The sequence below is a fragment of the Chrysochloris asiatica genome, unplaced genomic scaffold (assembly GCF_000296735.1).
Source record: "Chrysochloris asiatica unplaced genomic scaffold, ChrAsi1.0 scaffold00057, whole genome shotgun sequence".
In the NCBI taxonomy this organism is placed as follows: Eukaryota; Metazoa; Chordata; class Mammalia; order Afrosoricida; family Chrysochloridae; genus Chrysochloris; species Chrysochloris asiatica.
In genome coordinates, this window is record NW_006408575.1 from 1,618,346 (window position 1) to 1,634,843 (window position 16,498).

The 16,498-nt window shown below is 40.1% G+C and overlaps 1 protein-coding gene across 2 annotated transcripts in view; it reads right to left on the reverse strand.

Moving 5' to 3' along the window:
* Positions 1-16,498, reverse strand: part of SH3TC2 (SH3 domain and tetratricopeptide repeats 2) — a 76,812-nt gene that overhangs the window by 39,877 nt on the left and 20,437 nt on the right. The window contains exons 2-6 of one of the 2 annotated variants that reach the window (XM_006863854.1): positions 14,869-14,967; positions 10,061-10,188; positions 3,869-3,974; positions 3,768-3,769; positions 27-147 (exon numbers count right to left, since the gene is read on the reverse strand). In XM_006863854.1, the coding sequence (XP_006863916.1) occupies positions 27-147; positions 3,768-3,769; positions 3,869-3,974; positions 10,061-10,188; positions 14,869-14,967 (456 nt within the window). Of the gene's footprint in view, positions 1-26; positions 171-3,767; positions 3,770-3,868; positions 3,975-10,060; positions 10,189-14,868; positions 14,968-16,498 lie in introns of both variants that reach the window. The other variant, XM_006863853.1, reaches the window with a different exon arrangement.

Genomic DNA, 16,498 nt, shown 5'->3' on the forward strand with positions numbered 1-16,498 from the left:
CATCTTCACCCCTAGTCCATGCTCACCTTCCTGTATCAGGAGTCCCAGGTATATTGTTTCCAGGTGTTTATCATCTACTGAGACTTGGATCTCGGTATCCTCCACCAACCTGATGTTAAGCCAGTACTTGTGGTCAAAGAGAAGATGCTCCAGACAGGTGGACACATAGCCTAAGGAGTCAAGCCAACAAAAGAGTCCTGAACAAAATGATTTCTGGCATTAGCAGAACACACAAGACAGTGAGCAGACTCCTTCACAGTTCTTGATTCCAAATCTGACCTCATTTAACTGGAATGAGGAGAGTTTGGGGTAAGGGGGTGCTAGAAAATTTCTAGTGTAAATGGATTTTTCTAGCATCTGTTCAGAAATGCAAATTTTTTTTTTTCCCACTCAGGCATATATAATAAATTACATCTCCAAAGGGCACATTCTGCAAGTCTGCTCCTGGCCACCAGTTCTTAGTCCTTCTCTTCTTAGTTGATGAATCTAGAGTTCTCCATGCCCCCATCTCTACCTCCATCTCTGGTGCTGCTGCTTCTCTGGATAAGGTCCCACATTCTATTTGTGTGTTCCTCTCTTGATGGTCCTAGGGTACTCTGTTTCTGGACTGTAAGATTAATCACTCCCCTTTTTTTTTGTTACAAATCTTCTACCTTTACAATTGTGACAGTCGCGATTAGTCATGATAACAGTTAATCACTACTGAATCTTCCGAATCTTATCCCCATCTCCTTTCACCAGACCCATCCAGATAAGATGACAACTATTCAGTGGGGACTCTTTCTTTCCCCCACACTCTTAACTAAGCTCCCTCTTGAAACCTTGTAAGCCAGTCACTTCGTGCCTTTATTGTCCCCTCATTTTAGATAACCAATGTCTAAGTTGCCCATCCCTATCTACCCTGTGCACAGAGCAGATAGCATTGATACTTGATTTGAAGACTCTTTCCCTCTCTGTTGGTATTTAGAGTAACTACTGCTCTGAGTATAGGTCAGGTTCATAATGAAGATGTATCTTCTGTCACTGTAGCTGTTCCAGTCTGCTTGTCCTTTCTAATGGGAACCTCTCACAAGGTTGTGGATGGGACTCAGGATTCCACCTAAGGTCCTATACTCTGTGAAGGCTTTGTACAAGGCCTATTTCACTGGGCAAGTTGTAGAACCCCTTTGCGGTATTCCAATCAATTATAGGCTGAAGATGGGCTTACAAGTTTTCTCTAATCATGCTTCCCAACATTCCTTTCTATACCACTCAAGTGTCTATTTTACAATAGTAGGCAAGGGAAACTAATATTCATAAGGCAGTCAAGGATTTTAGTATTATTTACCCTCTTCAAGCTATACCTTGACCCCTGTATCCCAGAGCCTTGTTGTTCTAAGGAGAAATGCAAATATTTTTAAATGATATTTACCATTTTCAATATAATATGGGTCCCCATAAGTGCATAGTGAAATGACCAAACTCAATTCACCTTTCCTAATACATTCATACTAGGAAAATCCAAGTTTATCACGGTGACTTTGAAGGTTCCTGGTCCCCCTTTGATGTTAACTAGCCCTGAACTTCAAAATCTAGAACCCCTGATGATACAATGTCCACAGAGGGTCTTCCTGGCCCACAGAAGACTTACAATTGACTTCAACACACCCACTTACCACACTGTCCCTTACCCAAGGACAGATAAACTCGCCCTTTTTAAACTAAAAATTGTGTACATCAAGCAATTTATCTACAGTATTTTAAACACCTACAGTCATAAATTCCATCATTTGTCTAATTGTCATATCGTGGTAGCTTGAGTGTTGTTGTTATTCTGGAAGATGTACCACCAGTGTTTTAAATACCAGCAAGGTCGCCCATAGTGGGCAAGTTTCAGTGGAGTTTACATATTAGGACTAGGAAAAAAGAGAGAGAGATCACTTCTGTATTGTTGTTGTTAAGTGCCCTTGAGTCAGTTCCATCTCATAGTGACCATGCATAGGATTTCTGAGGAGCAGCTAGTGGGTTTGAATTGCCAACCTTGACATTTGCAGTCCAGTGCTGATCCTAACCACTGAAAACCTAATGAATAGCAGTGAAACATTGTCAGGTAGAGTACCAAAAGATGAGCACTTCAGACTGGAAGCCACTCAAAATAGAGTTGACCATAATGACATGACTGGAACAAAGTTTTCAAGAATTTTATTTACTGATGGGGCAGAACTCAAAATGAGAAAAAAAGTTGCTAACATCCACCAATAATCAGAACTTGTAATGTACAAAGTAAGAATCTAAGTTAAATGGAAATCGTCCATTTAGCATTTCTCAAGCTGAAAGAACTGTTGAAAAACTTCAAGCCTTGACTTATAATATTGAAGGAGTCCTGGTGTGGTGCTGTACCATACTGCAAACCCATTTGAACTGCAAGGTTGGTGGTTCAAGCTCACCAGCTGCTCCTTGGAAACCCTATACAGGGTCGCTATGGGTCGGAATTGACTTGACAGCATTTAACAACAACAACAACATGGGCATAATATTGAATGATGCAGGAATGGGTATTCTAGAATACTTAATTGTTCTCATAAGGAACCTGTTCACAGACCAAGAGGCAGTCGTTCAAACAGAACAAGGGGATATCGAATGGTTTAAAATTAGGAATGGTGTGTGCCCAAGTTGTATCCTTTCACCATACTTACTCAATCTGTACACTGAACAACTATCTCGACAAATTGCATTATATGAAGAAGGTGGCTTATTATATGAAGAAGGTGGCTTCAGGATTAGTGGAAGACTCATTAACAACCTGTGATATGCATACGACACAATTTTGCTTATTGAAAGTGATGAGGACTTTAAATGCTTGCTGATGAAAATCAAAGAATACAGTGGGCAGTATGGATTGCACCTCAGTATAAAGAAAACAAAAGTCCTCACAATTGGACCACTGAATAACATCATGATTAACAAAGAAAAGACTGAAGTTGCCAAAGACTTCGTTCTGCTTGGATCCACAATCAACACTCATGGAAGCAACAGTCAAGAAATCAAAGGGCTTATTATATTAGGCAATTCTGCTGCAACAGACCTTTTAAGATGTTCAAGAGCAAAGATGTCAGTTTGAGGACTAAGATATGCCTGATGCAAACCATGATGTTTTTAATTGCCTCATAAGCACATAAAAGTTGGACAATGAATAAGGAAGGGCATAGAAGAATCAGTGCATTTGAAGTATGGTGTTGCAGAAGGATATTGAAAGAATCATAGATTGCCAAAAGAACAAACAAATCTATCTTGAAAAAAGCACAGACAGAATGCTTAGAAGCAAGTATGGTGAGACTTTGGCTCTCATACTTTGGACATGTAGTCAGGAGGCACCAGTCACTGGAGAAGGACATCGTGCCTGAGAAAGTGGAGGATCAGCAAAAAAGAGTAATACTCCCAATGAGATGTACTGATACAGTGATAGCAACAAGGGAGCCCGACATAATAACAATTGTGAGGATGGCACAGGACTGGGCAGATAAAAACCACAACTTTGATCTTACTCAAGACTAAATCTTTTCTTTTTCTTAACTGTTAATTTCATATCTATCTCAGTACTTTATATTTAGTAGATGACCAATAAATGTTTGCTATTTGATTGGCTATCTAGTAAAGAAGAGGCCCCCTGAAGACAATGAAGGCAACCTCATAACGCAGAATTTTAAAATAGCACTGAACATTTGATTTAGATTTAGTTCCTGGCAGTTGTAATATGTCTGAAGTTAGTCACCCATTATGGGCTCTACTTCTCTAATCATCAGAGCCAGATCAAGTTCTAATGTCAAGTTCTACAAATTGGTTGAACTGTGAAGCAGCTGCTCCTCCACATGCCTGCTCCATGCTATACCTAGCTTCAGGTAAGTGGAGAACTTCCAGATTTCCTCCATGGTCTTGAAGGTGATGAGAAACTGGGACTTCTGGGACTGGATACTCACCAACCTTGCTGAAAGGTCCTGAATGAAGAGAAAAATGGAATCATTCTAGGATTACAGAATTGTCTGGCTAACAAAACCCTCCATATGTACAAAATGACTTGTGTTGGCTTATTGACTGCAGCATTGATGTTTATATCACACACACACACCCATGGGAACAGCCTAAATATTATGATATTATGCAGACATGAAAAAGAATAAAGATGTTCTTTGTGTACTGATACAAACTGCAAATATACCTTGTTAAATAGAATAATAACAGCAACAAAAATAAACCAGGGTACAGCAGAGAATGCTACGATTTGTATAAGGAAAATAAAAAGGATGTGGGAGGTGCAATTGGTGAATGGAATCTTAAATACAAATTTGATTGTGAATCTATGTATAATAAGTAGTTTTATAAAGCTAGCAAATAAAAACCAAGCCAGACAAAAATAAAAATTGCTTATAATCCCACCACCTAGAACTCATCAATGTTGAAATTTACATATATAACTCCAAATCTTTTTTCCTTATGCATGAATTCCTATGCAACTATTTCATATAAATAGAGTAACATTTAATAAATTATTTTATAATCTCTAGAAGATGGAAGACTAGGCAGATATACTGCTCAGACCCTCTGCAATAAAGATAAGGGTGATCAAATAAAACACACCGATGATACTTCTGGAAGCTTGAACTTCAGAGGACAGTTTGGAGAAGTGGATTGAACACTTAATGAGGAGGAGAAGCTGAGCAGGAGCATCAAGGGAGGGAAACAGACTGGTAAAGGTTCTTCCAGCCAGACTCGGTGCAGTCATTGTGACCTTTAGTCAACAGCTTCAGACTACAGCTGATAGTGCAGATGACTGAAAACTAGGAAGCTTCTTTCTGGTTCCCCAAATTCCCCTGTTGACTTGAGGTTTGGCCAGCCAACATCCTCAGCCCCCTGCTGTCCAAGAGTTCACAGCACAGAGACTGTGGGATGCATCTGAGTGAGTCAGGTGTGGACCGTACTGCTTTGGTGCTTGGATTTGAGCAGGTTCTGCTTCAGATTTCACAGTCCGCAGACTTGCCTAATAGACCCTGAACTGGTCCAGGCCCCGGTGGTGACCTTTTGGTCCAGACAGACAATGCCTGGGCCTATAGGAACTCCATTTAGGCCTGAGAACAATACCATCTCATCCCTCCCCTAACCACTTCATGAGCGCCTTGGTTAACAAGAACCCCTCCCCCAGAATTTATCTTCTCTCTGGGTCCAGTAACTGCACTGTTGTTTTATTGTTGTTGTTTCTCTTTTTTTGTTGTTGTTTAGATTTGTCTCCTTTTGCCTCTCTCTCCCTTCCCTTCCCTTCCCTTTCTTTTTATCTTTTCTGCCTCTGCTTTTTTTTTCTGTCTGTCTGTCTGTCTTCTTTTTCCCTTTTTCCACTTCTTCCTCTTCCTAGTTGTTTTGTACTTCACTGAAAGTTGTTGTTGTTAAGTGCCATCGAGTCACTTCTAACACATAGTGACCCTATATAGGGTTTCCAAGGAGCAACTGGTGAATTTGAAAGTGGTGTATAATTATCTCCTATAATTATTGTGGAGATGTCTAGTTCTTTCGTCAGTTCTATTAAAGTTTGATTTATATATTTTGGGACATTTTCATTGGGAACATAGATATTTACTAAGGGTATGTCCTCTCATTCTGTTTGAGCCTTTAATCATGATACAGTGTCCTTCTTTGTCCCTTATGCTGCTTTTTTTTTTTTAACCTTAAATTATATTTTATCAAGGATTAATATTGCCACTCAGGCTAATTTTTTATTGCAGTGTACATGATATGTTTTGTTTTGTTTTTTTCCATCCTTTGGTTTTTAATCTATTTTTGTCTTTGTTTGTAAAGTGTGTCTCTTGTAGACAGTATATTGAAGTATCTTGTTTCTCATCCATTCTGCTACTCTGTCTCTTGACTGGCACATTTAATACATTTATATTCAGTATAATTATCGATAGGTAAGGATTAATTACTGTCATTTTGCTGTGAGTGGGTTTATTTTTTGTGGTGCTACTGGGTTTTATTTTTCCACATAATTTTCTGTCCTGAGTTTATTTTGTTTGTGGGTTTTCTTTGCATTTTCTTCATTTCTGTTGTTTTAATGCTTACTAATTGGTAAGATGGATGGTCAGAGAAAAAGAGGAAGACCCCCAACGATATGGATTGGCCAGGTGGCAGCATTGATAGACTCAAGTGTGGCAGTGGTAGTGAGGTTGGCCCAGGATTGGACATTGTTTCGTTCTGCTGTGCATTGGGTCACTATGAGTCGGTTCCGACTCGATGTCACCTGACAACAACAACAACAACAATGCTTACTAAATCTTTCTAATTTTCCTCTTCTTTATTTTGATGTGAAGGTGCAATATTTTTAATTCTTACATATGCCATTGTTATGTTGACTTAATGTTGTTGTTAGGTGCCATCGAGTCGGTACTGACTCATAGCGACCTTATGCACAGCAGAACGAAACACTGCCCGGTCCTGAGCCAACCTCACTACTGTTGCCACGATTGAGCCTATTGATGCTGCCACTTTGCCAATCCATCTCGTTGGGGGTCTTCCTTTTTTTCTCTGACCCTCCACCTTACCAAATGTGATATCCTTTTCCAGCGACTGGTCCCTCCTGACAATATGTCTGAAGTATGAGAGACGAAGTTTGGCCATCCTGGCCTACAAGGAACACTCTGGCTGCACTCTTCCAACACACATCTGTTTGTTCTTTTGGCAGCCCATGACACTTTCAATATTCTCCTCCAACACCATAACTCAAAAGCATCAATTCTTCTACCGTCTTCCTTAATCACTGTCCAGCTTTCACATGGATATGAGGTTATTGAAAATACCATGGCTTGGGTCAGGTGCACCTTAGTCCTCAAGCTGACATCTTTGCTCTTCAACACTTTAAAAAGGTCTTGTGCAGCAGATTTGTCAAATGCAATACATCATTTGATTTCTTTACTCCTGCTTCCATGAGTGTTGATAGTTGATCCAAAAAGAATGAAGTCCTTGACAACACCAATCTTTTCACTGTTGATAAGAATGTTGTTTATTGGTCCAGTGGTGAGGATTTTTGTTTTCTTTACATTGAGATGTAATCCATATTGAAGACTGTGTTCTTTGATCTTCATCAGTAAATATTTTAAGTCTTCTTCACTTTCAACAAGCAAAGTTGTATCATCTGCATATTGCAGGTTGTTAATGAGTCTTCCTTCAATCCTGATGCCACGTTTTCTTCATATAACCCAGTTTCTCAGATAATTTTCTCAGCATACAGGTTGAATAAGTATGGTGAAAGAATACAACCCTGTCACATACCTTTCTTTTCTCTGTTTGCATTTGAATTGTTTTCATTTTTCTACATCCTAAATAGCGTATGATAAACATGCAAAATCTTTGTGCACATCCTTGATTGCTTTGTCACAAGTAATTCTGATAAATGTAATTGGGGAGAGCAAATTCAAAGAGCAAACTGCTCTTCAGAAAAGTGATGCCAATTTACAGCAGAGCAAGAAGAGGTCTGCATGTCTCAAAAAACAGAACCAAATTACTGCTCAGACTTCATTTTCCCCTAAAATTTTTCTCTACTGTTTTCTGGACCTAAGGAGTTCCTACAGCTAAACACGCCTTCTCCCCCTAAGCCAGGTCTCACCACCAGAGATTCACCCCTGGAACCCTCTCCTAAGAGAACCCTTGGGACAAAGAGGGTAAAAGGATCCAAAAAAAGAAGTCCCCAGATCAGAAAGATCAGAACTGTGGGGAGCAGATGGCCCACCAAGGCCCAGAGAACCCACATCCTTGGAGCATGCAGTAGTACAGAATGGGTTCTCAGGTAAAATCCAGGCATCACTACTTATCTGGCAATTCACTAATAACTTAGCAATACCTCACTTGACTCTCACAGTAACACTGTGAAGACAGTACTTGATCCATTCCAAGATTCAATTCTGGTGTGGCACTGTAGGATCAGCACTGAACTGCAAACCACAAGGTCAACAGTTCAAACCCACCAGCTGCCCCTTGTAAACCCTATACCAGGTCGCTAAGCATCAGAACCAATACAACAACACTTAATAACAGCAGCAACAACAAAGGTGCACTTTTAGGAAGTTAATCATTTCTAACATATAAGAGAAGGAGGTCTGGCATCCGGCTTAACTGGCAGCACTTTTTTATTTCTTTCTTTCTTTCTAATCGGTATTGTTCTTGTTGTTAAGTGCTGTCTAATTGTTTCCAACTCATAGTGATTTTGTATAAGGTTTCTGAACCATGTTTCAACCATGGACCTTGTGGTTAGCAGTCCAATGCTTATCCTACAGTGCAGTGCATTTAATAATCAGCAGCATCTTGGATTTAATAAAAATGTTTTGTCCCTACTTTACCATCAAGAATAGGGCAGAAAGAAACTAAGCCACATGCCCATCATCATTTGCTTGTGAGCTGTAGAGACCTGTTGGTTCCTAGACTCGCTGACTCCAGGTTCAGTCTCAGTCCTTCCCACAAACTCATCTCGTCCAAGACTCTGCCCAGCTGGTCAGCCCTTTCAATATAACCTGACTACGCTACATCAAACCAAAAACCAAACCCACTGCCCATTGCCACCCAGTTGATTCTGACCCTACATAGGGTTTCTGAGACTATAAATCTTTATGGGAACTAACAGACTCACCTTTCTCCCACAGAGAACAGCCAACCTTGAGGCTAGCAATCCAGCATCTAACCTACAGCACTAACAGGATTTCTTGTTCATGTCAGACACCACACAAATTAAAGGAACTCTATTAAAGTCCTGGAGTCCTGGGGTAGTGCTGAGAGTTAATGATCTGGACTTCAAAGCTGGTTTGAGCCACAAGGTTGGTGGTTCAACCTCACCAGCCACTCCTTGTAAACCTTATACAGGGTCACTATGGATCAGAACCAACTTGATGGCACTTGATAACATTGGAGTTCTAGTGCGGTGCTGGACTGCTAACCACAAGGTTGGAGGTTCCAATGCATCAGTCGCTATGAGTTGGAACTGACTCAACAGCACTTCACACTTCACAACAACAAATTGCATCAGTCACTCAAAGGTCCTCAATTCCAGGGATTGAACAAACAAAAAGAAGACACCCCTTATCTACTATTAATGGAGCATATACACTTTGGGGCACCCAAGCAGATACCATTTCATTTATTTCTTCCAACAAACCAGACACTTTTTGTCACATGATAGATTTCTAGACTATTTTTCTCTTTTAAATTGTTGTTAAATTAATAGAGAGACTATATATACACACACACACACACACAAAGCATTAGAACATAAGCGTATTATGGGAAGCAATAGCGTCCATTTCACGTTTGGTTACAATAACTTTTAAACAGATCCTTCTTCCTTGGTTTCACAGTTTCAGATATTGTAAAGCCCTTTGTCATCAAGTTAATTTTGGCTCATCGTGATCACACAAGGTTCAGAGTAGAACTGTGCTCCATAAGGTTTTCAATGGCCAATTAAACAACAACAACAACAAAAAATTGGATTGCAAGGTCTTTCTTCCAAAGTATCAGTGAGTGGCTTCAAGCCTCCAATCTTTTGGTTAGTAAATAATCCCAAACCATTTACACCACCCAGGAACCTAGGTATTATCTATCTACTCAGAAAGATGAAGAATTCTTTCACCTACTTTATTGACTATTACGCCTTTCATTCTAATATATTTTTTTAGTCACTTTGATTGGCAATGCTGGTACTTTTAGAAAGTGCTCTTAATGAGGTAGTTGTTATAATGATTCTCATTTTACAAAGATGAACTAAGTTGCCAAAGGCCCCACAACTAATAGGGGTAGATTTGAAAACCAAGTTTTCTCTGACTCTGCCTCTTCAGAAGTTCGCTCCATTCTGAGTTCCTGCCCCACCCTGTCAGGCAGAGAATGTGTATTTAATTGTTTATTCATTCTTTCATGCAATCAGTCAGTCAGTCAGTCAGTCAAATGCTTTCTTGAGTGTTTACTTTGTTCCATACACTGTCCTAGGTGATGGGGACCCCATAGTAAATGAATACAAAGCCTTGTTCTCACAGATTATACCTGTTCTCCTAAAGCTTACCTTAAACAGTGCACGCACCCCCTGGTTCTCATTCTCCAGAGCCCAGAGCCTCCTCCTGGCAGCTTCCTGCAAAAGGCCATTTACACACCTTCTGGAGCGGCTCTTCACACAGAAAGAGAGTGTTAGATCTGAAAGAGAACAGAGGGGAAAAGGTCTGCTGGAGATGCAAGAAAAGGATACAAAGAATTAGGTAAGTCCCCAGTGTGTCCCACATCAGCTCTACATCGATATCATCCCTCATTAGAGATTAAAAGTGGTCTTAATGATCATCTGAGTGCTCCTTTAAATTGTCCTCCCCAGGAAAAATGAAGATGACTTGGGAAGCTTCTAGACTTCCACATTGGCCATTTCTGCTTTGTCTAGGGTTTACTCCTACACTGCTTGGCACAGATGTGATAATATGACACAGAATCAACTAGGACATATATTTCCTCATGTGAATAATTTGTGAATGTTGTAAACAAATACCACTTTATCCATTTTAAAGAAATGTACTTATATATGAAATGTATAATACATAAGCAGTATTAGACTATGATATGGTACTGTAGGATAAGCACTGGACTACTAACCATAAGGTTGGCAGTTCAAACCCACCTATCACCTCTTGAGAACTCTATAGAGAGTTGCTATGAGTTGGAACAGACTCAAGTGTACTTAACAACAACAATCGATATCATAAACTTGTATGCATTATACACATACACATGTTTTCTTGAGTCTGTTTCTTGGCTCATATAATTATAAATGTTTGTCAGGGTAGCTGATTAAGACAAAGTTTTATGAGCCCTTCACAATGCACGTTCATTCAACAATACTTACTGTGGACCTTTTATGAACCAGAAGCTGTTTTAGTTGTGAGGATACAGCAGAGAACAAGATAGACTTGGTCTCTGTTCTCCTGGAGTTTATATTCTACTTGCCAGTGAAAAAAAAGATGCAAGTAATCACATGAACACAATAGCTTGCAGTGGAGAAAAGTGCTATGAAAAATCTTGAGTATCATAACGAGACAGAGTGATCGAGCAGCTGGGGTTAATGTTGTCAAGAAAGGCCACACTAGGCAATGTGTCTCCTTTAAATAATAAATAGCAGTTACATTCATAATTATCAAACACATTAAGCCAAGAAGTTGGACTAGATAGTCACAATATCGCTCTTCTAGCTCTAACTTGCCAGGACCTTTACAAATTCTTGATCACATCAGAGAAAGCCCCTATCATGCTGGCCTTGGTCTGCAAGGCAGGTCTGAACCCCATCTTTTATTAGACCTGTCTTGAACCTAGAAATCCTGAAAAAAAAAAAAAACAGCTTCTGTACTATGTGCCTGCCTGGCCTGGCTTTGATGTGAACTTAGGATGGGTGTTTGTCTCATTCAGCTTCTCCCTGGTCTATGTTCTATTCCCAACCAATCCCCATTGTCATTCAACCAACACCAACCCCAGTCCAAATCCCTCTCTGGTAGCCTCACTGCAGACTGACATCTAGATGGAGGTACAGCACAAAGATGAAGCCTGAAAGACAGGAGTCATTCAAACGCGAGCTCCAGACTGGGCTCTACCCCTTGCCAGCTGTGCCACCCTGAATCACTAATAACCTGTCTATGCTTCACTTGGAGATCATGGTGGCTTCATATGACAAGCACTGGACTGCAAACAACAAAGCACTTGGGTCGAACCCTCCAGCCTTTCCATAGGATAAAGATGAGGTTTTCTGCTCCCACAAAGATTTAAAAAAGCCTCAGAAACCCAATGCAGAGTCACTGTATATCTAAACCAACTCGAAGGCACTTAACAACCACAACAACCTGCTTCAGTTGTCTCATTAACAAAATGACAATTGTCATACCTATCCCACAAGGATTTTAAGAGACTTAGTAAATGAGATTATGCACTTCTTTCTCAGTGCCTGGTACGTTTTGAATATTCAAGAAACACACTAAACATGAGCTCTTGCCATCTTTATCTGCCCACCCTGAGTACTGGAGCAATTACTGCCCTCAGCTGCTCTCATCTGGCCACATCTTTTTTAGCCTTGGCATTGAATATTGCTATAATTCCTTTCCCCATCTTTCCCAGCCTTCCAAAGTCTGGTCCAAACTGCCTTCTGAAATCACTCTTGGAATTGTCCCTGCTGACTAACAGTCTCTTCAGCGTGTATCCTCTTGCCACCCATGTGAAGCTATTAATATGGAATTCAAAAGACTAGGATTTAAACAAACAAACTGCTTTTAAGATCTCAACATGCTCAGAACAGAGCCCCGGGCTCACTGCCCAATCCTACAGGGTCCTCTGCATCTCACAGGGGGAGATTAAAGCAGGTTCACTTTAATCATAGTGCAAAGGGTAGTTTGTCACATTTTAATCCTTTGGAATACTGGCCCTGTAATCATGGTGCTGTGTCTGATTAATTCTGTCTTGAACTCTATCTATGAAAGACAGGCTGGCAGTGGAGCCAAGTCTCCTCTGGCTTTCTAGGAAACAGCCTCCTGGTGGAAAACTTTAAAGATGGACAAGTTCAGCCTCTGGTGGATATGGTTTCACCTTTGCTTTCCTTGGCTTACATGCACTGATAAAGCAAAATGCTGACTCCACCACCTTCATGGGACCACAGATGGTAACTCAGCGTCTTTCAGAGATGGTCCAAGCTGACAGAAATGAGCAGATTGACACAGGAGAGAGAATTAAGGGGCAAGGTGTTCTCATGGTTAGCAAGCAGTTTAACAGCATTTGAAACTATGAAACAAAAGAACTATTTACATAGTTTTCTTCCTTTTAAGCATTCATAATGTTCAGTCTTTTACAGAAACCTATGTTTTGTATCACTGGGAGATCCAATTTGGAGAAGCAATAGAGCACCATAATTAGAAACAAGGGCTTGGCTTAAATCCCCTCCCTATCATGCATTTGTATTTACCATATGGCCATGGGTAAGTTACCTCTCTCTCTAAGACTCTGTTTCCTCTACCACTCCACCCCCTGCTAAAAAGGGATTGAGGCATGGTAGCCAACATATCACATGTGCAGTGCAGGCTTGTGTGTTGCTAGGATGCTAAACAAGTTTTAACAGAACTTCTAGACTAAGATGGACTAGGAAGAAAGAACTTCTAAATGACAAAATTCTATTGACCACGATGGAACACTATCCAATCAGCAACTGGATATAAATAAGCACTGGGGATGGCTCAGGAACAGGCAATACTTGGTTCTGTTGTGCGTGGGTTGCCATGAGTCAATGGTAACTAACAACAAACAGGTGTATTTGCCACCTCCAGGAGGTGAGCATTGTTTCTAAGAAGACCTTGAGTAAGTCACTTAGCACACACGTAATTCACCCCCAAAAGTGTCCCCAGGTACTGTACATCAGAAGCAAATCTTTCACAGGCTTGCCCTGAGCTTCTTATGCAGGGGTCAACTCAGGTAAAGCCTCCTCTGATGACAACTCTCTCTTCAAAGGCTACATGAAAGTCTCTTAAGGGCATCTAGTGAGGACTGATCATTGAAAGGAAGATTTTTTTTTTTTTAACTTTACTTTAAAAATCTTTTCTTTTGTGTTTCTGAAAAAATCCATCAAAGATAAAACCCTTTTGCTCAGCCTCTTTTATTCCATATAGTCAGTCATTTACTTTTCCCTTTATTTAACAAATGTTTATTGAGCATCTACCATGTGGTGCTATAAGATAAGCACTCAACCACAAGGTCAGTTTGAACAACAAGGTTGATGGTTCAAACTCACCAGTCACTCATCGGAAACCCTATGCTGGCTTGAGTCATAACTGACTCAAAAGCAATAAACAACAACAGCTACTACTACTGTGTATAAAAGGAGCTCTGGTAGCGGATTGGATTACAAACTGGATTGCTAACTGTAAAGTCAGCAGTTCAAATCTACCAGCATTTCTCTTTCTGCTCCTACAAAAATTTACACCCTCAGAAACCCTATACCAAGTCTCTGCGAATCAGAACAAACTCTAAGTCACAGAACTACCGCCACCATGTTAGGTATGGTACAGAATTCAAATGTGACATCCACATATTCATTCAGCGTTTATACATTTAGTTATCAAACATTTTCTGAGAGCTTGTTGTTGCTGTTCATAAGAGCCCTTGAGTCGGTTCCGACCCACAGCGACCCTGTATAGGGTTTCGGAGGAGCAGCTGGTGAATTTGAACTGCCGACCTTACAGTTAAAATCTACTTTGTAGTCCAGCACATTAACTATGTACAAACAACTGCTTTAGGTACTAGTTAGGAGACATAATTATTTTTGTCAATTACCTTTGCCCTCCTGAAACCTCAAAATCTAGTTGTTGTTGTTGTTAAGTGCCGTCAAGTCGGTTCTGACCCATAGTGACCCTATATAGAGTTTCCAAGGAGCAGCTGGTGAGCTTGAACCACCGACTTTGCAGTTCAACCAGCTTTGCAGTCTGGTGCATTAACCCACAGCACCACACCAGGACTCCCAAAATCTAGTAGATGGTGTAATTTTACTAAGACATGGAACTCCTAATATAAGTCAAGTTTGTGAACAGCCAGAGAAGGTTTAAATTTATCCTGTAATTGGGACTTATGCAGATGGAGAAAATGGAGAAGTTTAGAAGACAGTGGAAAGCCCTGGAAGATTTGCAAAGAGGTGACTGACATAATCAAAGCAATGTCTATAAGGATAGATTTGATGAAAAAGATATGAGAGTGTGACAGACAAAGAAAACAGCCTTAGATTGGGGGAGGGTGGAATTTGCAGATGACAGAATAAGTTACTGCACAAGAAGTATAAACAAATGGGGGCTGTCTTTGGGGTTTACATACCTGGAGTCATGTTCTGTGGCAGGAAACATGTTTCCTTGCATTCAGATGATGATATAAATTCGCTCGATGTGCTTGTATCCTTGGAAGGAGTGTCTTTACCTGGTGGAGATAAAATGAAAGATCATCTGTGAGAATGAGCTAGAACCAGTTTAAGCAAGGACTGAGAATTGTGATCAAGTAACAATTGTTCCATGGTGGCAAGGAAGTTTCAATTGTTATCATCGCTGCTTTATGTTTACTAGATTCTCAACTATAACTACAGAATATGTGCTTTCTCAATCAATATTGGATATCTCCACTTTGTTATAAAACAAATTCTCAAACTTAGGTCAGACTGAATCAAATGGCTTAGTACACTGTAAGTACTCATAGAAATGATACAAGTCAGTATGGATCTAAAAACATACTTGATGTATCAATGGGAAGATAGCACACAAAGTCTAGAGTCATAAAAAAAAGTGTCATCCTTGGGGAGGTGGCTAGATTATGGTTGTAATGGCCAAAAAAGTGTAGATGCCCCAGACTGTCCTCATGGCCTACTAATAAGGTCCTATCTCCGACTTGTCTACTCCCCAGGCTTCAAAAAAAGTTCCTGTTTTGAGGGCTGTAAAACTGAAGTTAAAAGGGAAAGAACGTTAAGGTTAAGGATGGCATGGGGAGGTTATTTTGAAGGGAGTGAGCTAAAGATAGAGAAGATATTGTAGCTATAAAGCATGTGGCAGTACGTATAAAAGAATAGAAAGGAAGCTCACAAGTATTGTTCTAGAGGATTGGCCTCCTTTACAATATCCCCAAAATACATGAAGAAATCTGGAGTCCTTGATACATGATTTCAGTTGCTGGATTCTTCTTTTGACTGTGACACTGCCCAAGGACTACAAAAGGAGGCCAGAACCTTACAAGCATTAAAATAATAATAATAATAATAATAGGCAGTTGCTGTCACATGGAGAACCCATGTATGCCACAGAACTATGCTCCATGGAATTTCAGTGGTTGCATTTTCAGAGATAAATTGCCAAATCTTTTTTCTGTGGTACTTCTGGGTGGATTCAAACTGCCAACCTTTTTGTTAGCAGCCTTTAACTACTTAACCACTCAGGGAATTTATTGTAAGCATTACTGTTGCCATTGAGTTGACTCCAGCTCATGGTGGCTCCATGCATACAGACTAGAACTGCTCCATTGGATTTTCAAGGCCATAAAAGTTCGGAAGCAAACATCAGCCAAGCTTCTGAGGCATCTCTAGGTGGGTTCAAACCACCAATATTTCAACGAGGAGTCAAGTACTTAGTCATTTATGTCACCCAAGGAATCCTATATTACAAACAATAACCTTGTCCTAAGTAGTTGGAAAATATGGCCTTGGTGATAGAAATGATGATGGAGATCACATGATAGAATTCTGCAAAATCAGTGATTTGTTCATTTCAAATATCTTTATTAGACAGCATTAGAGACGATTATACACATGGGCCTTACCAGATGGAATACACAGAAATCAAATTGAAAGAGACAATGGAAAAGCTCTATGTCACCAGTGAAAACAAGGCCAGGGGCAGATTGTGGAACTAATCACCAATTGCTCATATGTAAATTCAAACTGAAGCTAAAGAAAATGAAAACAAGT